Here is a 27738-nt window from a genome sequence, read left to right on the forward strand (position 1 = left end):
AAAAATTCATCGCTGAAACTGTTTTTTAATCGAATATTTCAGGTCAGTATTAGCCTTTTAATATTAGTATTTAATAAACATCCTATTGTATTATTAAGTAATTGACAGTATGTCATTGTTTCGTACAGCACTATTCTTCGAATACTGCATAGATAACCCTATATTTATCCAAATTAAGGGTGAGTGCAAACAAATGAAAAGTTTAATTTTAATTTATTTTGCAGAGATCATTTATTTTTTATTATTTCATATCACCTGATATACAGCCAAGTAGCAGAAAATACACAAAAAGCATTTATACAGTTGGCAAGACGCAGAGGATCAAAGATATATATATCGGTACCTCTTTTGCCTTTTTAGTATTAACAATTCTCTTTTTTCTTAAGGCTATTATATAATATATACACAATTCCTTACTTCTCTATATATATAGTTCCATGTAGTTGCTGCCTCTATCGTGACACACACAAAAAAAAGGATTACTTGATTGGCAGGAGATCCCTGACCTAATAATTACATTAATCACTTAATACTCTTCTTCGTCAACGTTTTTTTTTAAAAACTATTTTTCCTTTCCTTAAAATTTGGCAACATAGTGGATTATCATCATTGACTAATAACAACTCACAAAAATAGTTATCATCATAATCATTTTATTGTACATTTTTTTCCCTTTCAACTGTTCAACAAAAACAAACAAACAAAAAAAAGGTTCAATCGGAGTTTTATACTCTTTCGTTTTCTATATTATATACATATACATACAACATTCGTCAAGAACAAAATTAATAGTTTTTATATAGTGGTTTGACAAGTGGGATTTTTTTTTATTCAAAATTTTTCTCTTTTGTTTATGTTTGCTATCATTAGAATTGTCTGAAAAATCTTTTGAAACTTTTTCTTTAAAATAAATATAAATACTTTCTTCTCGTTCATTCTGGTCCCTGATGCTGACATGACTGTAAATTTTTATCGTTGCTTCTGTATAGTAATATTTACACCAATAAATTTTGTACAGAAAGTTTTTTTTTAAGTACTATCAAGCAAATTAGCTAAAAAATATATTTTAAAAAAGAAAGAAAGCAACACATGCTATTGCGTATTTAATTCAAAGTGCTATCATTTTTGATTCATTGACTCAAAAAACACAACAAATTACGTACAAATTTTCATATGAATTCATTTAGTTTAAACCGCAGAACGAAAATTATGAAATAAGTGAATTCGCTAAGTCTTAGAAACTCGTAGTGGATACATTTAAAAATATATATCAATAAAGTTTAATGTCATGTCATACCAACGTTAAGCTTTATTGACATCCATGTAACTATTCTTTTCAAGTATTATTACTGGCACTCTGTGTTTCTCATACCACCTTGGCAGTGTTATGCTGAACCACATAGTTGACTTTCTAAGAATTTCTCATTATTACTATTAATACAGCATTTTTCTAATGATAGCAACATTATATGAAATTGTCTCTATCTCTCTCTCCACTGTTGCCAAATTATTTTATTTTATTTTTTAAAAAAGGCCAAAATACAATATTTCGTTTCTGTGAATCTTTATTCCTACGTACTTATCCAATTTCGCTATTTTGTTCAACTGCAATACAACTTTTTTCTATATTATTAGTACAAGAGGAAGAACAAAAGAAAGTGCTGGGGAAATATAGTATTCAGGTACTTCGTTTGATGTTCATTTATTTATTTATTTATTTATATATAATTAACGGTAACCATATTAATTTGGTAGCGAATATATATATATATATATCTTTTTATTTCTAACACACACAACAATATTATATAAAGCATTGGTAATTAGTTACTATTACCTGATTGGTATGACAATAATAATTGGTTTATTATTTATAAATATATATATATATATATAAAACAAAAAAAGCAATATGTGCATAGCTTGAGAAACTGATTGGCTTTCTGGGAGGGGAAACAAAAAATCTTATATTTTTCTTAATATAAATATATATATATTTATTCACCTATATACACAATCTTTAACGTCTTCTGACAATTTACTTACAATACAAAATTATTTTCAATATATTTCTTTATCTTTATATATATATTATATATATAATGTATGGCATTTTTTCCAGGAATACAGTATTGCACATTTTCTTACTAACATTTTTTTTAAATCATTAATTTATAGACTTTTTGACTTATCTTGGCAGCCAACCCATAAAACTTTCATAAAAAGATAAATTCGGCTGAAGTTAGAAAATACAGTGATATTGTGTGAGCACTATTTTTCCCCTGCCCATAAATAATCGAAATAAATACAAACTTCACAACCCTTCATACCACGTTGCCCAGAAAATAAAAATACAGTTTTCAACTACTGAAGTAACAATATACAAACTATACCGTACACAAATTAGGTTTTTTAATTGATTTTTTAAAGTATGATATTTTTTTTATTACTTTTCAAATCTTCCTTCATAAAAATAACATTCATATTTTTTTGCAATAATTATGTATGTAAACCATAGTTAAAAATGAAATATATATATATATGAATATTATATACTTTATATATATACTACAAATTGCCAACAGATCCATGATTGATAACTAATTGGATTAGTGAAAAACTACCATGGTATCAGTTGGGCAAAACAAAACATAAAAACCATTGTCCTTAATTTACAAGCCAAGTCGTTACCATGATATTAAAAAAAAAAAAGGTGGGGTGAGGTCAGAGAAATTCAATAATTGTGATTGTTTCAGAGGAAGTGTACATATACAAATATACATGTCATGACATAAAGTGAGAATTTTTTTACTTATTCTTTATATGATGAAATATGAACACTATATATATATATATATATATATATATATGTATATATTATAGCTTGTTTTTAATATAGAGAGCTTTTATATAAAGATTTGCAGTAGACAACATGAAGCCACGGAAGGGTGCAAGTCAAAGAATTTATCAAATTTATTCAATACACAGATCTTTTGTATAAGGCTTTCTTTTACTTTTCTTTCGTAATACAAAGAATACACTGCAGCCATAATTGTTGTTAAAATTTTTTTAAATCTAGCAGCACTAATCACTGAGAACATGGTGACTCAACTTCAATGACAGAAGACTTTTTTTTTTTTTCTAAAACTAACAATTTGACGAAATTTCATTTTTGCTTTGGTTACCATTAAAATAATATACTAATTTCCAAATTACTGCCAAAGGTATACAAAACTTTTTTAAAAAACTTTTTTTTCTGCAAATCGTAAAATTTCTTCCTTGTGAAGCAAGTTTTTTTTTATCTTCTTCTGTCTTTGAAATGAAAAAAAAAAAATGCCAGCGTTAGTATATACCATGTACTCTTCTAAAAACCTAAACATCAATATATATATATATGTATATATATATTCTTTTTGTTAATGAATGACAGGCGAACAATTAAAGGTACTTTCTAGCTAGCTGCTGTACTATTATTTATTCAAGCTTAGTTCAAGGTAAATATAATAAAGCTGCAAAACTGGGAACAGGAAGGGACTATGGGATTGAATATCACAGATTATATAGCACGTACGTCTTTTTCGTTTGTTTGTTTGTTTGTTAGTTTGTTTGTTTTTTTTTCAGTACGTACGCATCACATTTAAATACACGTGTAATAACTACAGTACAGTACTCTAAACAAAAACAATTTAGTTTTTTTTTTTTTTACATCAGGAGAAATAGGAATTAAAAAGCCTTATTTTCACTCTTCTTTATTTTTTATTTTAATTATTTATTTATTTTTTACACTAATCAAGAAAGACAGATTGGCTTGTTTCAGTTTCCTGATTTATGTGGTATATTTCAGTGATACTCGATTTCACTAATATTTTCAACTTATCAACCAATGTGAATACAGAATCAATACAAAAGCTAAGAGCAAAAATCAAATACAAACAATGACATACGACGAGAGTTAAGTACAACGTACTAAGAATTAAAAGACTGTGGAAGACATTCACGTTCGTTTAAAAAAAAAAAAAAAAAAAATGAGAGTACGAAAATTAACTTGGAACGAAAGGATAACCTATCTGAAAAGACAGGAAATTATGTAATCTTATCAGAAATGTGAATCTGGTTTAGTTTCTGTTTTACAATATATTACATAAATTTGTATAATCTTTTCGTTCTTGGAGAAGTTTTTTTTTTTTTAATTTAATTTAATTTTTTTTTTTTTTTTTTTTTTTTTTTTTTTTAAGTCTCAGTGTCAACCTCTAAGGTATCTGAAGTATAATGCTGAATGGGTTTTATGATATCTACGGATTACTGATTCAAAACAACATGATGCACAATTAAAAGTTAACTTTTATTTATCTCTGTGTAGTACATTATCCTATCTTTGCTTGCATTAACTTTTATTGATAATAACAGTAAAAAAAACTAGCAACTAACAATTGTTTCCTTCATCCCAATTAATTAACGAGAATAATTTTGTAACAGATATTTGCTAGTTATCGGCAGTGTAATACAGGATGCTAAAAATTATGTTCCGTCTAAAAAAGTAATTAAATGTATCCAGTAAGAACAATATTATTATAAACAAAGAAAACATATTCAATAATTGTGAATAGAATAAAGATGAATAAGAAGGTATTGTTCTGCATAAAAAAAAAAGCAAGAAAAGAAAAAAACAGCCAAACTGTCTTTCTGCAAACATTCTGATTTGAATTGGATTTGTTTTTTTAAAATACTTTTCGATAATTAGCATTTATTTTACCAGTTTTATGATTGACGTAATCTAATGGCACATTTAGTTTATAAACGTTTACTGAAAAAGAAAAAAATCCCTCCCACACACCAGTATAAATTTTAAGTATATATACATATACATGTATACATGTATATAAAAATTCATTTTATTTTGTCGAACAATGAATTTAGAATTTCAAGAAGGTACTGAAGTTTTTTTTTTAGTATTTTGTTATCGTATTAGATATCAGAAAACCAAAGTGTATATGCTCTCTTTCGTTTAAAAACATAACAACGGAATAGTATTGTTATGGCACATAATTATATATACTATTTTTAAGGAAAATATGTGATGGTTATGATGTAATGAGATGATGAAGGGGATAACGTATATTGAGGTGATGATGAATTAACACGAAAAAAACAGAATAAAGCTTCAAAATATGAGCACTTTTGTACGACAACGCACTCACACACAACAAAATACTAAAATATTACACACAATCCTTTACCAGCGCTTTTATACGTAGTAACCATGCTTTTTTTCTTTCTTTCTTTTTACACGCTCATTGTATGTTATTGCCGCTAGGCGTTTAACAATTCATTGTAAAAACAAACCTCATTGTTCTGGAAAAAAGACACGCTTTTAGCCATTCATTCATTCAACACTTTCATAAACATAGCTTATACACCTCCCATTACAAGCAAAAATCACATTATCTGTTGTCAGAATAAACCTATGTAGTAATATTATATAATCTACAAGAATCTATACAAATATCATCTATTGCTGGAAACTCAATTACACTTGCTAACAATTGCTACTATCATTATTATTATTATTATTATTATTATTATTATAATTAAATATGTAATGAATTTGTGTGTTCTTTTAAAATCTTCATCACTAGCCTGCTTAACATTTTCAATGTCTATAACTCGAAACAACTGATACATACATATAAATTTCATTCGCTCACTATCACATACATTCATACATATGAACACATACACGTACATTCATTCGTTCACAAGAATTGTTTATTGGGCACCATTCAAACACGCTGCACGTCACGGCACTGGATGCTAGGATTCCAACGACGCAATGAGACTGTGGAACACGACTGACTGTAATTCTCCGAAAATGGAAGCATGGCCGCAAGAAAACTGGTGTTGATCTGTGTCCAACAAACCACTATTCCCACTGTTTGTCTTTCTGTCGGCATTGAACCTGGACTGCTGTTGATTTTCTTCTGGATCCCTGCTTGAAGCATCCAGTCTCGTTTGTTGGTGTTCAGCAACAATGACAGATTGTTGTTGCGTCACTTCTTCCAGTTCACGTTCGGCGCCACGTAACCTATCATCCAACACAGTGTCACTGGGTAAACTGTTAATACACTGACTCACATCTGTTAAGGTGTCCGCTGAAATTGACGCTGAACAACTTACAACCGGCGATGATGGTGATGACTCTGATGACGGCGTTGATAAAGATGATGATGCTTTGGTAATGTTTGTAGAACCATCACACTTGTCTTCCACCAACAATGACTCACTCACAACTTCTGTGCAATCAAGTCTCGGTCGCTTTTTGTCACTACCAACACCACCTGACGACGATGATACCTGATCATCTACTTGATCGTCCTCATCGATAGAGGTGAGCATGCGTGGTGTGGGCGGCATATAAAACTGGCTTAAGACATCTTGAACATCACAGTCCTCACACTCGTCATACGGACGTTTTCTTGAGGTAGGCTCACTTGAACTTGTCGACGTAACACATGCAGAAGCGGCAGTACAAGAACTGTCTTCGTCACACAATCCCGTAACATCTACAAGTTCCATGGACTCGTCACACACACAATCTAATCTCGTGATTGTTGAATCGGAGCAGGATGTAAGTCCCGTAGTGACTGATGACTGCAAAGTTGACGATGTGGATATGGCTGAAGCAGTCGTTGACACTGTCGAAGGTGAAAGAAGGGGATTAGTAGTTGTAAGTGGATTGGCACAGGATGATTTCGTGCCAACGTCCGTAATTGATCCCGTAGACGATGTATTGTTGGTTAAAGAGGTATTTTCGTTTGTGATGTCTTTCGTAAAAGATTTAGAATAAGCAGAACCGGTAAAACTGGAGGGAAAATTTCGGGGTTGGTATCCTTGCTTTTGAAGTTTTTCCTCCCTGGCTTCTTTTTGGAGTCGTTTCATGGTGTTGTTAATCAGCACTGACCGCCGCAGAGAACTTTCGGCGTCTTCAATCTTTTTCAGTTTATTGATGGAGATTTTCAAAACTTTCCTCCGCTCTTCCTTTAATCTATACTTAGCGCTGATGAGCGTAGGGCGGGATCTGCTGAAGGTAGGGCTGTAATTTCTGCTGCAACCAAACAGGTCGCCACCTCCACTACTGGACCCTGTACTGACTTTCATTGCTGACGAGGCCGACGTCACTGATGACGTAGAAGAACTCGCCGCCACCGATTTGGTACAACTTTTGGATTCGGGTTGTGAAGTATCCCGGCAACCTGAAACGATAAAAGAAAGAAAATTTGTATAAGTACACAGAAATAAAAATAAACTAATACAAATTTTGTACACTAAACTTCAATGAAATACATGGAACAGATTTATTATGAAAATACTATTTCGGTAAAGGCATTCAAAACTGACTTTATAGTCCATACGAGAAAAATAATAGTCCACACGTATAATAAATCTATGATAGACGATGAAAATACTGCCGTAAGAAGATATTGTGCGCAGAACTTAAGTTGGAAACAATCAATGTCATCTTTTTGAGCCACTGAAATTCAGCTTACTTGATCTCACATTTGACAGTAAGCAGAGATGTAGCCAATGAGGAGGTCCATGAGGTCCAGAGCCCTCCCCAAAATTAAGGTAAAAGGGAAAAATATAGAATCTACTAAAGATTAAATAGCAATTCTTATATTAACATTTTGATATTGCAACAGTCGGACTCTCTCTGAAATTAAATTTCTGACTACGGGCCTGACAGCAAGCTATGAATATGAATATAAAGTGCTAGAACCATCATCGGGTTTTAGTACTTTAAAAAAACCTTGGTCAATAAACTTCTAAGCACCATTGGTTCTTGACGGTAAATTCTCATCGGTAAATTTTAAATTTTATCACTACAAGTTTATAACGATAAAATTTATATTTTTACCAATGTGATTTTTCTCAAGAAGCGCTACTGTTTATGTAACAGTCTTCAGTAGTATAGGTACATTTGGCAGCAAAACTGTATGCTCACCATACATATCGTCCCTCTCGAGACAAAAGGGCGTATCTCATTTTCTTACCTTTTTCCGGGAGACAAGTTTAAACCTTTCTAATTATTTATTCTATCGTCTTCTTTTAAAATTTAGTTTGATATCCTTCGTGTCAGGTATGTACACTCATGTCCAAAATGATTGTCGCATATCTATATCTGTCTTCTTGTAAGAATATAATTTGATAATGATTTGCAGGGTACTTTTAATACTGATACTATGTGCATAATTGGGAAATGTATATTTGTGGTAATTTTCATAGGAAAAGAATTATAAATATGAAAATTACAATGAGTAAAACAAAATGTTTGCTAAAAGGACAAGGAAGTTTTATTCTCGTTTTATTGTTCTTACTTACTGCTCTCTTGACAGGAAATTTGTCATATACATGTCTTTGCCGGTTATACACATACTAACATTATCAGAAATACCGGGTAAATTCGTTATCAAATTATATTCCTACAACATATTTATAGACATGCTACAATAATTTTGGACATGAGTATACCTTACGAGATCAAATTAAATTTTGACAGAACACGGTAAAATAAACTTATGATAACATCTTTAAACTTGTCTTCTGGAAAAGTTGAAAATTGAGATACGCCCCTTTGGCAATAAAAAAAAACTCCATTGCGAAGTTTCTGGCTATTCAATTCCTTAGATAATTACTCTACAAAAATGTATAACAGTATTCAACTTACTTTATATGAATAAAATTAACAATCATTTTGAAATAAATAAATAATACAAAAGAAAGATATGTCACCACATCTCCCCCGACAGCAAAACGTCCAGTATCTCAACTTTGCCTAACTACCTTTTGAACATTAATAACTCACATACATATTGCTTATTTCAACACATTTCATCATGAAGAGCTCTCCTCAAAGTTTCAGGAGCCAATTAGAGCACTTCATTTACCTTCCCTCGTCTTTCACAATCTCTTTTGTTCCACGTGCTTGGAGGATGCGATGAAAGGAAGAAGCACAAGTACGTAATGGCGGACACAGCTGTACACTCTGGCATATATCCAAGAACCAAGCAGGTCTTCCTGCCACTTCTGAGCCATCTCCCCCAACCCAACTCACACAACCTCTTTTGCTCTGGACGCTCTATAGAAAATCCAGTTACTGAAACTGTGCAGTGTGCTTTGATAAAGGTTGCCGCAAACCATAGAACTTCAATGAGGAAACCAGATACGTACAGTGTTTTAATACCTATGTAGTATCAAGTCTATTGTGTAACTACGAGTAAACGTATGATTTTTAATGTTTTTAAAAATCTAAATGTCATATAATTTATTTCCCAATTTGATTTAATTTAAGTAAACAAAACAAAAACTGTTAATTAGAAATAGAAAGAAAGAGAGAAACTGCAGCTTAATATCTATTTGAGGTATTGGAACAAGTATTTTCAATCCTTTTTTTTTTTTTTTTTCTAATATGTCCCTGCTAGCTCCTATCGAAATTTCAAAAATCGAGAACCCATTGAAAGTTGACATTTTTGCTCCTTGCATTATTGTTTATTTATTTTCGTGCTTTACAATTGATTCTCTTCTTTTTAATTCTAACGTGTAAATCAAATCTGCTATTCATACTTTGGAATGTGACAGCATCGATTCAAACTAAATTTTAACTCAGATTTGCTCTGATGCAAGAAAATTTAGAGCCAAACATAATACAAGAAAGCTTACAATAAAGTATCAAAAGAAATGAAAACGAAATAAAAATTAGATCTGATTGCACCATTACGATTTGTTGTTTGGTAAATGGATTTTTGCTGTCTTCATAATTACTAGCGGTTTGCTTCATTAGCTTGTTTTAATGTTGTATGCTCAACTTGTGTAGAACAATGTCCGCGTCAGTTTATCTACAACCCGATGATATCAGATGCGATTAGTGACCTACCTTGAACCAATCACTGAATTTATTTAACTTAATAATTGATATCAATTTACTTTTGGCTCGTTTGATACATACTCAAAATGGTAGCAAAACTCGTAAGAAAAAATAATGAACAATTAAGCATCCTAATAAGCAAAAGAATACGCAATTAAGTTGCATATTCTAGTAGCTGTGCTGCAATGTCCTAACACTAAAAACTACACACGACGAAGGATTATTTTAAATTGGAAAGAAATTACGTACGTGGCAGTAGTAAACTGTACTTTTTACTATTGTAAATATACAAAATATGTGACCACGCAAAACGCATAAAGGTTTAAGCAATTATGTTACGTAATCAACCAATTTGATTCATATCTCTAAGTCAAATCATTCTTCCTGTCATGTAATATCTTGTCCTGGTGTTGTAAGATCTGTGTCGCAGATAATGTGTGTTACTGACTGACTTTCCGAAATAACAAAGTCAAAATTATTTTAGCTGCTGTGCATCATCCTTCTCAACCTACAGGAAAACATGATGCAAACATCTAGATTGTATGCCTCAAATGCGTGAGAACGATAGGAACTTGGTAATCACGTGAGGTTTGTTATCAGTAATTAATTTCTTCATATCTCCATCCCTCTTACAATTTTACAGAAATCACTAAAAAAAATCGAATTCGTTACGGAAAAGAACCGTAATAAAATATATAATGGAACAACAAATATTTCCTTTGTATACACGAGCTTCTTTATTGCTTAACTGTTCGAACTTTCACAATCAGGAAAGTTCCTCCAGAACTTTCGCTTGAGCTTTCAATACACGTCTCACATAGCGTCGATGTTGACAAGAGGTGTAGAACACCACGACAGATCTTTGTAAATGTGATAGTTAATCCAGTAAAGAAGTGTGTAGGGCTGATAGGTAGGATATGATAAAAGTCTACAGTCTGACCACAGCAAACTCTTTTTATTAATAATAATAATCTGTCACAGTTTTCGAAAGTATATAATTGCTTTCATCAGACAAATAATGCATGTGATGGAGACAATGATATATTGCCAAAACCATAGCACGGGTGTTTGGTATTCGGTTAGATTTAAGTTTCATTATAAATTATGATAGAAAATTCTGAACAAAGTACACAATGCAACAAGATTTATTTTATTCGTTGTATCATTCGTACACTTTTGTAAATCAAAATTTCACTATGTGGCAACGTCGCAGATTAACTTGGAACCATTAGCGTACTCTACGAATCCATCAAGCAGCTACATCGATTGTCATGCTAATAAGCAGTGCTAGTGTCAAGGTATATCAACTTTAACTTCCATCTGGCAAGAATCGATGTAACTATTGTATTTGATAGATTAGTAAATCTTCTCTGTGGCTCTTTACCTACGATGTTCCCACATAGTGCAATTCAGTCTCCAGACGAGGACTTCAAGGTATATAATTTCACATTTTTTTCTTTAGTTTTATTTAGTCTTGTAGGATAGTGCTCTGTAGTCCGTGGACGCCATTTTTTTTTTTTTTTTGAACATCTGATATAGGAAAATATTTAAGGTGTATCTAAATGAATGACGTGAGGTATTGTAATAATAAAATATACAAAATACTTATATAAACAATACACGAAACTTCAACAGTATTAGAGTGCATCCGAAGGAGAAGAAAAGAAAGAAAAAACCCGAAAAATACTGCCACTGATAAGTAAAATAATCGCAGCATAGAGAAAGCAAAGTTCAATAATAAATACCGGTATACTTTTCAATTGCTTCTTTTTTTTTTTTTTTTTGATTGTAAAAAAAAAAAACTGCATTTCTTGTAATCGTGTGTTACCCAATATTTTAAACCCACTTAATAAGTTAAATGTATAGATGAAGTTATAGATTCCTAAACGCGCAAATAATTCCTTATTAGACACCACTTGTACTAACCTAACAAAAAATTTCGTTAATACAAAGGCGACAAATCATGATATACCTAAAGTAAATAAAAGTAGTGCTTAGTTCTCTGACGTTTCCGAGGCTAAAGTGACACAAGTGCACTTACAAATATTACTTGGATATTATTACTTGGACATTATATTAAAACAATTTTATTAAACAAAAGAAATGTTATAAACAAATAACAGAAAATATACCAATCAACAAACGATATATAGAAAAATATTAGCTACTAATGACTAAATGTCTATAAAGACGTTCTCGTCTTTTGGTGTAAGAGCAAATAAATACACATGTTTGTAACAAATACCTTCAAAAACAAGAAACCTTCAGAGAAGAAAAGAATCAGATCATACTCTAACGGATGAAGACGCGAGGGAGAGACAATGGCTGAGAGGGGGAAAGAAGGGGTAAACTTCTTGCCGGCTGTCATGGCGTGCTGCCAAGCACGTAACCGACCTAACAAAACCCAACCCAAGCAAGTCACGGCAGCGGAGCAGCGGGATGGACAGAGCAAGACAGCAAACAACACTTGAGGAAGACAGAGATTGCATGGATACGAAAGGAATAAACGCGCCAGTGGGCATGTGGGTCCATTTCACTCAATTTTCAGCCGGTAGACTATATAAAAGTTGGAAATTATTTCACCGTATGACTTCCTCGCCAAAAGCCATCGATCTTCTTTCTGGTTTTCAAAACAAGAGTAAAACAAATTACTTTTTATTTTTTTAAAACAGGAAAACAAAAAGGCATACTTTTACTGTACATAAAATACTGAACAACGCAGTAGCACGTATATTCATTACAAACGCTGTAAACAACCAATTTTCTACACGTCTTATAAAGTACATTATTTGTAATTTTAACTGAACAATAGTTTACTATATTTAACGTAACGATAAAACCGATAAAATATATGGAATGTCAAAGTAATCGGTCTTTCAAACTTAAGAGAAAAGTCGGTAGTTCATCAACTCAACTTCTATTTTATAAACTGTTCTATTTCTATGTTAATACAGTACGTACATGTTAATCTTACCACTCATATTTTTTTAAAAGTTATTTATCTTTTCGTTTATAGGGCTACAACGTATTTAAGAATTAAAACATACATCTGTTTAAAGGCTAATTTTCCCTTAAATGTGAAAACAATATACATGAATGCAGTCTTCCAGTCCAGTCTGAAATTAGCCTTTGATCTCACATTTACAAATCATTGTTATATTTTTTCTTTAAAAAAAAAAAAGTAAAAAGAAAAAAAGAAAAGAAAATCAATTAAATTTGAGTGTGGTTTAACACATACGACTTTCATTAATACAATAACAAAAATTACATGTTTATCTACAATCTTACTTTGCAACAGAGATGAAGAAGGGAAAAAGCGAAACCGGATGAGGATGACAGCCGAGTGGGATTTGGTTGAGAAGAGGAACAAGCAATAAATTATCAAACGCTTTTGTTAATTTTATTGACACTTCCGCAACAGGGTTATCAGAAACCAGTGTTAAGTAGCAATTTGTGGTATATATACCAGATGACGGTGATTAAAAACAAGATCATCTCACTACCATACGTTAACTATTGTTTACGTTCGTACAACTTGGCAACGTAGGAGGCACGTGTTGGATGATAGAGGTTTTGTCTTTTTGTTTCGTCAACCACACCTGGTGGCGAGATTCGAGTATGTTATCTTCCTCACCTCACCTGAACATACCGTCTTTTTTGTTCACTTCTCTAGTCTACAGAAGAGCTAAAGGCAAGCCGGAGTGGGGGACAGGTTCACAAAAGAGTAGGAGTAGTTGTAGGGGTATGAAACGAAGGAGCGGAACAGAAAAATCAAGTGAAAGTTGACCGAGCGCCTGAAAACTAGTTTTTTCTTCCATGTCCACTGCAATACATACATCAACTGATGTTGTTGCTAAGCTGTGTTACTTTGAATAAGCAAACATTTTGTTTCGTTCTAAAGAATTTGCGCTTTGACTTTCATCGCATTTTATTGTGTCTTGCAATAAGTTTAAAGGACCACACCCGAAATTGTTATTTAACTGATTTCCTTTATGTCGTTAAAATTTCAGAAAAAGAAAAATAAATTTCAATTCGCCTTGGACAACTTAATTCAGCCAGACACTGAATTCACACACCCATACAACCAGAATATTAATACAGAACAACCACTTCACATACACGCACACTCAGGCTCCTAATCACCTTACTATCAGTATAATTTTTACTGATTTATTCAGTAGTATTATTTTGAAGTTTTGAGAATTATTTTCGACATTTAAAAATGCCAGCTTACAATTATATGGTCAAATGACTCAATCATTATATGATCACTTCCTTTCTACTTACACCCGTGAACTAGATTTTTTACTTCGTTACTGTATAGTTTATGAGCAGCAATGCTAATTACCACAAAAACATATGTCAATCAATAAATCATAACCTGCACAAGTGTGACCTATTGTTATTGTTCCCGTCCCTAAGATCCTATTTACATTATTCCAGTTATTCATGGTTTGCCCAAAGTTTATTTATTTATTTATTTATTCTTTTTATCAAGTTAGCGTGTGTGTCTTATGCTAGCGACGTGTCTCGTCATCTTATAGGGCTACGTCCTTATTTAATTATCCGGAGCATATTTGGTGATGCCAATAGTACTTTTAGCGGACAACATTAATCTGTAACTATATTAAAAAAATATTCGATTCAAGCACAACACATCGTTACACTGACCGCATCGTATAAAAAATTTAAACTTCATATTTAACTAAGTAAAAATCACTTCACCAATTATAACTATATACCGAATGCCACAAATACTGAAAACTTGAAGCCTTCTTATGTGAACTGCTAAAATTTCCAATATTAAATTACGGATTTTGCATACAACATAAAAGATTTACCGTTTTCTTGTGTCTGTTTTTCCTCATTAAACGAACACAAAGATCTTTTAGTTCCTCACTGTTTTGAAAGTACACAAACGTTTACTGCAAATTCCAAATACCATAAAACAAGTTTCTTTACCAAGATGTAAGACTCCTGTCATTAGGGAAAGCAGAAAAACAACTTCACAAAAGATAAGTAGCTTCTATGAAACACTTACGTTCTTAAACAACACAAAGTTACTCCGCCAGTGAACTCAACTAACTTGTGTTTACCCTGTTATAAGAAAGACAACCAATCGCTGTTTTTTCTTCTTTTTCTTAAGATAAGAAGCCTCACTATCAAATCATAAGATAATTATCTTTTTCAATATCACAACTACAATAAAACTTCTTACTTTGACAATACGAGCTTAGTTAAGAGATATGAAATATTATTATATTGTGTGACCATACAGATATGAAAAGTAACCTCAAATACGTAATCTTGTTCCCTCTATAACAGAAATTTTATCCAAGTTCGAACAATCTGCAACTTCTTAATGGATTATCCTCGCAAAGTATAATTCCTTATTCCGCTACAACTCAACTGAGGAAATATTCATGTTTTAGAATCCTGCAGTATTTCCGCAACAATTTTTATAGAGGTAGTTGGTGAGTACTTCAAATTATATGCCCGTAGCCAAACTGATCTATACTTTTTGTTTCATCTTGGTATCAGGAATGACCTCCCAAACGTTATTGGTGTTGTTTTGAAACACCCTGCATAAGAAATATTTACCTTGAGCACGGAGTTGAACTCTCCTTTTTTTAAAATAATAATAATAATAATAATAATAATAATAATAATAATAATAATAATAATAATAATAATAATAATAATAATAATAATAATAATAATAATAATAATAATAATAATTACATATTAATGTTCCTTTCAGAAAGCTTACAATTACATACCGGCACTAGCTTATGTATAAGCACTTTTTAACACGCAGCTGAAATAAAATTTTACAAGTCAGTTCATTTTCGAAAATAATAATAATAAAAAAATCACTATTCGTGTGAACAAGTCTACTTAAAAATCTGTTTAAAATTAAACATGCCCATAGCTACTAATTCATCCGATTGTTCATAGCACATATCCCTACTTACTTTATTATCTAAAAATAAAATCGTCGTAGAAAAATAAAAAGGATTGCAAATAACGTTTCTATTAACAAATGAATGCAAATTAGCGCCTACTACTGAGCTGAATTATTATTATTATTATTATTTATACTGGAGAGGGTTTCAATATTCCTCGAAATCTTCATCAGTCCAGCTCCAGACTAGGTAAAAATGTGTTTCCTTACACATCTTCTGGGGCATAAAGTTCGCTACAGAACACCTGATGGGAAAAGATTTAAGGGAATACACAAGAAAAGCTTAATTCGCACCTAATTCATGATGATGAAAATATTAGAAAAATGCCCAAACAGTTTCTAGTGTAAATAATAATTCGGCGCAGTGGTGCATCCATTCTTTTTCTTTTGTAATTTAACATGATCTTAATGCTTTAATTGTCATTATTTTCTTACTTAAAAGCTTTGACTCTCAAAACTTTTAGGCTTTTATCACTCCTTTCATCAGTTTTTTTTCTGTCTTTCTTGGTTATTTCATAATTTATTTCATAAAGTTTTACTATCTGACAAGACAGTACCAGAAGTGTACGGTATATAAACACGACAAACTTTCATTTTGGTGAAAGTCTTTTTTAATTCAACATTTGTCATGAATTTTAAAATGGAAACGCGTACATCATCTGTGAAATATAGAAAGTGATAATGGACACTCTTTTAACTGATGATGTCGTAATTAAAGAAGATTCCATTATACACCCCAGCTTATTACACCAACGTATTACCGTGGCAATAATTTACCTACGCTTCCAGTTCGTTTATACCTGCCCCATCGTTATTATAAAAAACATATTGTAACACATTTACGGTTTGTAATCTTCCTTTCTTATAGTTTGTTTATAAATATACAGGGTTTCCATAGAAATACAAGCCATACGTGTACATATTTTTTTTTTTTTAATTTTGTATGAATTCATATTCCTTTAACCTAAAAATTACATAGATGAAAGAAATGTTATTCTCTTCAACTGTTTCTCGTACACAAAAATCTGCTATAATAAAATCACTGACCTTAATTGCTTATTTTCTCATATTGTAAAAAATTTATGACTATTCTATAATACATTATTACTGACGTTAAAAATAAATACTAAATAATATTATATATATATATATATATATATATATATATATATATATATATATATATATATATATATATATATATATATATATATAAATTCATTTTGACATACATCCTGTCTCTCGACATACGAATAATTTGTGTCTTTGTACACGCATGTTAACCTGAGCTGGCAATCCTTATTGGCACAACCTCCTTTTTTGTCACCGAGGGCAGGTGTCCGTCATAGAACGAACTTCCACACTGCTGTTGATGTTAAGTGGAAAAGCAAGCGGCACGCAGGTGTTTCAAACTGTTGAGTTTCCAGCGGCCATTACTTGAACATTAAATAAGTAAATGAAAAAATAAAATTAAAAAAAAAAAAAACTATGTAGGCCTGCCTACTCGGGGAATTACCAAAGTGTGTTGTTCTTCGTTGGGATTTCCCGTTTTAAATTCACGGTAATGTTACAATTTTTTAAAAAAAAATAATACTCCTAATCAGAGAGTGAGATTCTGATCCCGAAATGAAATAAAATTATGCAATATTGAATACTAAGTGAAGTGTATTCGAGAGCGATTTAATTGAACTAATATATCGCTTTTATCATAGGTTCATTGAACTTAACCTCCAACTACAATACATATGCCCAATCAAATTACATCTCACACCTGCCAAGAACGCTAAATAAGTTCAATTTCTTCAGCTTAACAGCCTGAACCGCACCTGTGTACACGATTAACACAGATATGAACAATCAACAGTTGTGCTAGGCACTTATGAACAAACTACACCTAGTTCGGATAGTTTGTTCGTAAATATTTTGTCCCAACACTCACAATATACTTATAAATATTTTAGTTGTAAAATTAGCAAAAAAGTTAATATCTTAAAACACGAAAATCACCTATCGGTAAGACTTGTAACATTATCCGACTACATACTAGAACATGCATAACATTAATGAATCAGACAGAAAAAAATTCGCAGTTTCTTCTTTAAAATTGAATAGGGATAGGTCAAATGTTTGGAATTTGTAATAGCAACAATTTATGCACATTCAGTAAAAAGAATCTTGCGGACAGCTTGGGAATTCAGATACTAATCATACTTTCACAACTTTGTATGGCACTGCCAGTTGATAATCTGCTTGCTATGTGTAAGCAACGTTCTTATACATTAAGTAACGTGAAAGTACACCTGCATACATTTTAAAAAGAAAATGCAACTTTACACTATTGCAGACGAACATAATTTATTAGACATTAACACCTGTACTGCACTCCGTACAATGTGTTTATATAGTTCTTATCTATCGAAGAGTATGAAGTTGACATTAAAAAAAAAAAAGACTTAAATTACTCGATTCAAGAATATAAAGAAACAAAAATTACTCCACATGGTTCGACCTTGCCATTCTCTTGCAAACGTCCTTGAGCAATAAGGTGATACAGACCGAAGAGAGGGAGGAGAAGTGGGTGAAACAATAATCGTGATACCATCGCCACTACAGTATTACTTATGAAAAAGAAAAAAAATTGATCCAATCGAGGCCACAGCAATTCAGTGGGCACAAGAGCTACTTTCTCGTTGCGGCGAGTAAGCTGTTCGTTTGTCTTTTGTTCATTTTCTTCTTCTAGCTGCTCGTTCTTGTAACTGTTCTCTCGCCCCCCCCTCCTTCTCCTCAGAAATTCCCTCCCTTATAATGCTATTAATTGTAATAGGTCCCCTCCCACCTTGACGGCTTCTCCTCTTGAGCAGTCACCGACAGTGCATTCCACCCAAGGACTTTTTTACACGGACGCCGCTCCGGAGAGACTTTCTCCGTGAAAAACCAAAAACGATTTTAACCGTGTTGGAAGGCAAAGAGGCGAGCGATGTTGTAAAGCTATCACACGCAACAGCTAGCAAAGCACTACAATCATTTTTTTCTACAGTGTTAAAGTGAAAAAGAAAAGAGAAACTTCATGATTAGTTCCTAATCAAAGATCTTTACATGATACAATATTCGTTTGGTGAAATTATCTTATGTTTTTTCTCTTTTAAAGTCAACAATGTGGACTTTAATTGGAAAGCCCACATCTTAGACGACCTATCAGGTAAATGTCAGCAGCAGGAATAACAAAGGAAAACTTGAGGCAAACCCAGTATCTCATTTTCTTTAGCCTATGGATACTTACAGATTATTACTTAATGCACTTACAAATTAATGCAGATAAATTAAACAAGAAATACCAGCAGACAATATTAAGTAGATAAGTATAAAAAAATCGCAGATAAGTAAAACTCATGTAAAAAGATAAGTTTAAAAACTCATATTAAATAGATACGTAAAACTTATGCAGATAACCTTGGACAGAACTGAGACAGTAAATGGACATTTTTACAAGGAGTTCGACTTAGACAACACAAACAAAAGACGTTAGGTTAACAATTGTTAATTAAGCGAACAGTAAACTTATAAATGCATCTGTTTCTATAATAGTTTTTACAGCATATACGTGGGGCATTAAAATCTTACTATTACTCTTTTACAATGCAAACAAGTAAAATCTAACAGACAAGTGAAAACTTTATATAATGAATACATATATTGATATATAAAAACGATAAGTAAATGTCAGTTTTCTAAAATGATGTTTTCATGACCTAGTATAAACAACCAGTATATCTGTGGGAAAGAGCCCAGTTCTTGACATACATGAGTCAGTAGCATCCAGTAGTTCAGTCACGTAAAGGTCCAAATAGACTGATCTTTATCCAAACTGAATTTATGAAAATTAGTAACGGCATTTTGGTAAAAACTTTATAAATTTTATAAGTGTATACGTTGGAATTATTCACAAATCGACTTACATTGTTACTAATTATAATACGATTGGTTTATCATCAAATCTGCTGTTCGTTCATAATACTACTGACTTCTAGGATACAAAAGTACTGTATGGAAATTCTATCTGAATAACACTCGCAAACAATATATTGCACGTGAGGAAGGTAAGTACTTTGTGTGTATTTAACGAAGGAAATTAGTAGTAATGAATCTTACAAACAGTTGCCAGATAGGGAGGAAAAAGTAGGCCCACATAACGGAACCACAAAATAGCGTGATAATGTATTCTCATAGTTTAGTTTTCCATCACTCGCGCTAAACAAATCCATTCGTAAAATGTACATACAACTCCCAAGCTTTCCTTTCTAATCTACGTCACAACAGAGAGAACATCTGCCCAATAAATTCAAAGACAATGACCAATTTTATTTCTCTCTCTCTTCCCCCCCTTCCTCTCCGACCTTTTCGTGTTCCTTGATGACTTTTTGCCCACTTTCTCACACCTCAACGAAGTACAAGATCTTCTATTTGAAATAAACTCACGATTTATTATAATAATTTCCCAATGAGGTATGCATTCTAAATATGAAACACGTCGCACGCATTCACCACTAACCACGACAACAGAAACCAATACGCTGCAACTCGCAAACTGAAAACGTATGTATGTACTCTCGTGATTCTAAACATCAAAATAGGATTTTAGCTGATATTAACTCTTATGGAGCACTAGGTATCTACACACAATATACGAGTAAAGTAATTTGTAACTTCCAGTATCAACGGGAAAGCGGGGTTTTAGAAGTTAAAATTTTCAATTCCAAACAATATGATTGTAAGACAAAGAAATCATAGGCCGGTGAATACTTCATATTTATTTCCATCCCTGAAAATTTCAGTACTAATTTGCCAATTTATTTTCTTATATTATATATGATTTAAACTAAAGCATGTCCTAACCATTTTAGGATCTATCATCCTTTGTTCCAAGCTAAGGAGCATACTTTTACCTATTTAGATATTCACATAACTAAACGTACATTAAGGTAACTGAAAAGGCACATCAATACCGACAGATGGCTCTCTACCGACTACAGAATTGGATCAGACCGACCACCTTCTCAGTTTTTTTTTTTTTTTTTTAATTTTCTACGATTAATTTCAAAGCAGATATTGTAACTTTCCTCACAGATAAATTAAATCACTAATTACAGATACGTGTGTACATTGTTGTTTAGTACTAGGAAAGTTTAATTATTTAAAAAAAATATGTAGGTTAGGCATAAAATACTCCCAATAATAAATAAACAAAATAATTTAAAAATGAATAAATATCCACTGATTAATTGAATTTTGTATTTGAGCACAGTTTAGAAAATTCACTTTTCCGAATTCGATTGAATTACGGCGAATATTGTAACTTTCATTCGAAAAGAAGAGTGTATCTACTGCCATGTATTGTGATTGCCATTTCTTTTACACTTTCCTTAATTTATGTTCCTTTACAATTGCTTTAATCACTTAAAAACAAATTTCGTAACAACGTCATCATCATCATATACCATAATATTGTCAATGTAGACATTAAGAAATGCTAGTATAAGCAAATATATATATTTAAAAATATATGACTAAGAGAAATATGTAATTTGTCTTTGTTCCAGACGAAGGTGCATATTTTCTTCTTGTGCAAGATATGCTTTACAAAATGTAGATGAGATATTAAAAAAAAGAAAGAAAAATACCATGTCGGCTCATTAGTTGAATGCAACAGAAATAACATGATCACGTACCGAAGTAGTAAATACCTTTAAATTTAAATAAATAAAAATACATTTTTATAAATAGTAGTTGTTTATTTCCACGGCTATTAAAATTTGAATTTATTCTTAGTGTGTTTATTTTATTTCTCTCTCTCTTGTCCGTTTTCCCAGTTACTTCCCTACAATTCTTTAATTACGAATATAATTAGCGTATTAGATTCTTCAACAATTTTCATCTCTTTCTTCAGCAATGCTGACTTTTCAATGATGCTGAACTTTCTGAATGGTTGAATGACTTTTCACCCCACTGATTTATATGGGGTAAAGTTATCTTTGTTTTCTTAAAAATGAATTGGAATTCTATAAATAATGTGATTTTATTGATCTCTTCTTCAAGAGTAATTAAATATCCCTTGCTTTGTCAAAATGAATTTACACCCACACACAATTATATATATACAGGGACGTACGGAAGGGGGGGGACACGACCATTGTGTATCCAAAATATCGCTTTAATCATTTTTGTTATTATATAACACTGCTCATCCATTATTACTATTAATTTCAGTTTCCTTCAATTAATTTGTTGTTTATTCTACGAACACATATGTATATAATAATTTTTAAAATGTCTATAATGATCTCTACTTTAGAAGTTTGAACACTACAAGATTTTAAACAAACTGATCACTTCAAAAAAAGAAAGAAAAATTTTGTAAAGTTCAGCTATTAGGGTTTGTCTCTCCCCTTTATCAGATAATCATACCCGTATAACACTACGCTGCTTATTGCAAAGACTCTACCACATTTTTAGGTAACTCATTTTCTCAGGAGAAATACATGTGGGCAGTACCTAGGTAGGTCTATAAGACATAGAAGATACTAAATAGCTTCAAAAGTTTCTCGTACTTACGAATATTTTTTTTATATAATAATATTTGTTCTCCGTTTCTTCCGCATCTATTTTCTTTCTTTTTCTTTCAAGAATAATATTATTTTTATTATTCTCTTCCTTGTTCATTAACGAACATCAAGGTTTGCGTGGCGCAACATTTTTCGCATACGTGCATACGGGACCATAACCCAAGGCTTCTTGAACAGTTGCAAGGATACCACAACAAAAATAAGAGGAAAAAAAAAGTTTTCTCATTTCAAGGAAAATAATGCTAATAAACAACAAAAATTTTCGTGAAACTAGGTAAATATATACATGTCTGCACAAATAAAGGCTTGAAAATTGTTGCGTGAAATGTTATTTAATCACTAAAAAAAAAAAAAAAAAAAAAAAAAAAAAAAAAAAAAAAAAAAAAAGGAGGGGAAAGTTATATTTACATGGGAAAATATATATAAATGCAGCAGAAATATTTGAATGTGCATGTATGCTAACACACACACAAAAAAGAAAAAGAAAGAAAATTTTAAATGGTTACTGACTGGAAAACATGAAAGTGTATAATGAACTGAAAATTAAATTTGAAATTCGAAGGAAGGCGACTCTGATAGTACTGCATTTATGAAACTTATATTGACATAATTATTTTGTAAATGAATACACTATGGTTTTACACTTACAAGAAATGAGTTGTCTAAATTTCAGTATTGTGTGTTTCAGGTACTTAAAACTAATTTTTAAAATTCGCTTTAAAAAAAAAAGATCACAAGATACCCACGTGTTATTATTAACGCTCAAATAAATTAAATAAAAATGTTTCTATTAACGTCAGAGGTTGGTAAATTCGTAATTGAATTTGAAGTCAGAAAAAAAATGTGCTAATATGAAGTTATGGGAATAAGAAGTGGTCCGACGGTGAAGCTGATTCAGAGGAAGCTAAAAGGGGACTGACTTCTCGTGGATGTGTCACTCACAAGCTTTGGAACTGTTATTGGCAAATATCTAATGAAAGTAATTGTACGATGCAGTCATGACACCATGTCAGCGTCATAACTTAAATTGATTCAATTCTAGCGCAATAGCTCGCTCTTATCATCACCAGAAAATATTCAGTGAAAATATAGCACATCGATGAGAATGTAAACCGTAAGCGAAACTCTAAAATTAAGTGGTCACCAAGCAGCGAAGAGTTAAGTTCCTGAAACTCTAAGGTAAATACGAAGAAAACATTATTACTCTTAACAATCATACAAGAATAAGGCTCAATAGAAAGAAACCCTTTATCACTTGATTGCTCAACTCTCACAGAAGCTGCTGATATCACATATTTAAAATTATCTCCGGCCAGCAACAGTCCTAATCCACACAAATGGATAGTTGGTTGATTGGTGTTCAACGCACCAAGGCTACGTAAGACAGGATCCCAAACACTACTACGGTTTGTACCCAAGCGAAGCACCCCCCCTCCCCCAACGAGAATTGGACTAAGAACCACAGCCGCATACAGCACACTAACGAGCAGGAACAACAAATGTAAGTTATTTGAGCCTTAGCTATTACCGTAGAGTTCAAGCAGTGGGTGTGTGTAAGCCTTTGGCATATGCAACCAAAAGAACGACTAAATATTTCAGGTTGTCTATCTTGCAGGATTGGGACGGGTTTCTGCACGCGAGATAGTGGAATCCAGAGCATTGTTAACATTATAGAAAGATAAAGAGAGAAGCAGACATTTTTAAAAATAGACTATTAGGGTCTATAATTACTAAGAAAATGCACAGAAATAACTTCTCTTAGACATGGTCTTCTTTGTATTCCTAGTAACTAAAACTGATTCGTAATAGTTAGTTCAATGTTTGTAGAAATTTTATACACTATCAGTTTGGGGAAATCCTTTAGAATGCATCCGTAATTTCTTTTAACCAATCAAGACACCGTCGTTGGAAACTACAAGTTTATATATATCATTCTCAAATCGACCTTCAGTTGAGGGTGTGGATCGACCGCCTATTACTCGAATGTACATATATATATGCCCTAAGAACAGCACTTCACCAGAGAGTGAAAGATGCAAACTGAGCGACCTTGGAACACGTGCTCTGAAAGGTGGGGGGCGTGGTACATACAAATCGGAAGCGGAAACACCTAATCGGAATACTCTACGTTACTTCCGCCTCTCTTAGCAGATATTAAAAATAGTAGCTGAGTGCCTGTTCTTTAATAATAAATCTCTCCTTTTTCTTTCTTTTAAAGTATGATATTTTATCAGATTTGCTTTCGCAAAGAAATTTTATTTAACTATGGCGTTAAGACACATGTGTGTGTGTGTGTGTAAATTGAAATTTCTGGGAGAATAAATCAGTAAAATAAATCATTAAAATTTGAGCTCATATCAAAGAAAACAGAAAAATGCATCGCCGTATATTAAAAGAGGGTTTAAAAACTGGGTAAAAATGGGTTAAAGAAAATCGCTAGTACTCAATAACCTTACATGTTGAGCCACCATCAACATTAATGATACTACTTTTTCAAACTACATCGGTACTATTATCCTGCTGAATATATATCCTTATTAGTCTTATTACGAGAAAGAAAAAAAAATACTTCTGTCTAGTAAACGAAATCATAATGGACTCTCATATTCTACAATATATTTTCTACGACTATTGACAAGTGGAAACTTTAATCAAATAAGTTGTTTTACATTTCTTTCACAGTAATGCTGTTCTTATCTTAACAGCTCACCTTCTGGAACCAGTTTCAATTCTACACTACGCAAGTCATACTCAAGTATTTATTTTGCTAGAATATGCAGAACAGACACATACCACATATCCATGACTTACAAATTAGCTAACTAAATAATAATAATAATAATAATAATAATAATAATAATAATAATAATAATAATAATAATAAACATTCCAATAATCTGGTTGAAAAAAATCAACAGACCAACTACATTTACGTGATTGTTATAAAATAAAGGAAATATATAAACACAAAAATGTGGCAACTGAAGAGAATTAGTCACACTTGAAGAGCACGATGAAGTAAAGGAATGCGTCATCCCCTTCTTTCCCCGCCGTTCTCTTAAAAAAAAAAAAAATACGCTTTCTCTTTCTCCGTGTAGGCGATAGACCAAAACATGAACATTGCAAAATCCAACTTTGAAACTAAATTTTTAACAAGAGAAAGAGACAGAAATAAATAAATTAAAAAAAAAAAAAAAAAACACGAAAGAAATCTCAACTGGTTACAAGAACAGTGCAGAATAATTTATTTCTGTTATAGTTCCACCGTCAAAATTACACTTTTTTTCTGTACTAATAGATATTTTGTTTCATTTGTAACAACATTATGTGTAACATCACATCCTTGAGTAACTTTTATTCTCCAAACAATGCAAAAGACAAACCACAAAGAAAAGCCAATCCTGTCGACAGTATGGAAATGATTAAAATGTCAGTATTATGACATTAAATAAACTCTTGTTTTTTAGCATTTTTAGCCACAGAAGACGTAGATAAATCAATTGAAAGATAAGACAGTAACTTATCAAAGCTTAAATGCGAAAAAAAAGCAGGAGTACCTCTAACGAATACCCATGAATCACAAAATCTTTGTGTTTAGCTTCCCTTTTCAGCACCGAGGTTATAGGAGACGTGGACCTACAGTTTTAGAGTAGAATTCGAGCCGCCGTTCAAATTTCAATACTCTCCCACCGTGAATCGAATCGAAAGCTAACTACTACACCAGCGAGGAGGGTTAAAATCTTATGGTGTAATCAAGATATGAATATACGAATTAGTTCTCTAGATGATGTAAATATTCTATTGTGTGAGCCATTATGTCTCCTCTCAGCTTTACTTATACATTAATATACCGAACTCCTCAGTACTACAGCCTACAACGAGGCAAGACCGACAAACTCCACTACTTTGATTGAAAATTTCTAGTTAGCTGTTTCTCTTGCTTTCTAAGATCATAATTTAAATAGTTCCCCAACCATCTCACAACGATGAAAGAACACAGAAAATGTTATGCCTCTTTCGGGTATTTCGGGAATCGAACTCGAAACCAAGAACACTACGCAGATACAAGAACACTCCAATGTTATAGTATCGACACGTTTGTCATATCGTACTCTTTATTCCCACACCCTAATAGAGACGTCAGTACGTTCTTCTTTTATGCTTCCTGATATTTCAGAAATTAAAATCCAACAATAATGGAATCAAAAATTAAGAAAAGAAATATGGCTGAAATAATACGGGATAATGGAATAAAAGATTAAGAAAACAAACAAGGATGAAACAATAAGGGAAATGTTGGTGTCCTTGTAATAAATATGCCATCAGCATACACTATCTTATCAATAGTCAATGACATGCATTAACTCATAGCTCAGAGCCATACATCTACCGAAACTATTATTAACTAGTTAGGAAAGAAGGAAAACCATGCAGATTCTAGCTTTGAAACTAACGAATAACTTAAAAATAACATTTGGTCAAAGCAAATATGTATTGTTAACAACCTGATGTTTCGGCTAATATATCATCACCTTCATCGATGTCTGATCATGAAAGAGATAATGTGTCTTATGAAAACATTGATATTACCGAAACTGTAATACTGATTGTTACAGCTTGTTTCGGTCAAATTTTATTTTTAAACGAAAAAAAAATAATTAATATAACTTTTAAAGGGTGCAATATTGTTTACATTCGTCCTATGAAAAAGGAATTTAAGAAAATGTTGAAACGTAAAGTTAAAAAAAAAAAAAAAAAATGCTTCATCAAATTCAGTCATTACATTAATTAATAAAATGTATAGTAATGTTTTTAAATATAAAGCTGATAACGTATTGAATTTATACCTAGATTTTTCAACGCTCAATACATATACATTTCGGTTTTAAAAAGAATATATGAATCTCACATAGAAATAACAAAGTACACAATCGATTTCTACATACATAAGATATATGACTTTACTTAACGTCCTCAATACAGCGACTAAGCCATTACGAGCAACTGAGACCTGTTGAACATGTCTCAATTCAAGGTTACGAGATCACAGATTATATCGACTGACTTTAGTAGTGACTGCTCGTCGAGACAGACACACAAGCGCACGAATACACATTGTGTGTTGACACAAAGAACAAAACTTACGCCAAGCATATTAGTACATCTTACACTATAGTGGCAATGCGTTATATAAAAGATTTCTAGATTTGACATTAAAAAAATATATATATTCG

The 27738-nt window shown here is 31.9% G+C and overlaps 1 protein-coding gene across 3 annotated transcripts in view; it reads right to left on the reverse strand.

Moving 5' to 3' along the window:
* Positions 1–3601: 3601 nt before the first annotated feature.
* LOC145660528 (uncharacterized) overlaps positions 3602–27738 on the reverse strand; it is a 176236-nt gene continuing 152099 nt past the window's right edge. For all 3 annotated transcript variants that reach the window (XM_081725707.1, XM_081725709.1, XM_081725708.1), the window contains exon 2: positions 3602–7250. In XM_081725707.1, coding sequence (XP_081581833.1) covers positions 5812–7250 — 1439 coding nt within the window. In that variant the 3' untranslated portion in view covers positions 3602–5811. The remainder of the gene's footprint in view (positions 7251–27738) is intronic.

The sequence above is a fragment of the Thermobia domestica genome, chromosome 9 (genome assembly GCF_964235325.1).
Source record: "Thermobia domestica chromosome 9, izTheDome1.hap1.1, whole genome shotgun sequence".
NCBI lineage: Eukaryota > Metazoa > Arthropoda > Insecta > Zygentoma > Lepismatidae > Thermobia > Thermobia domestica.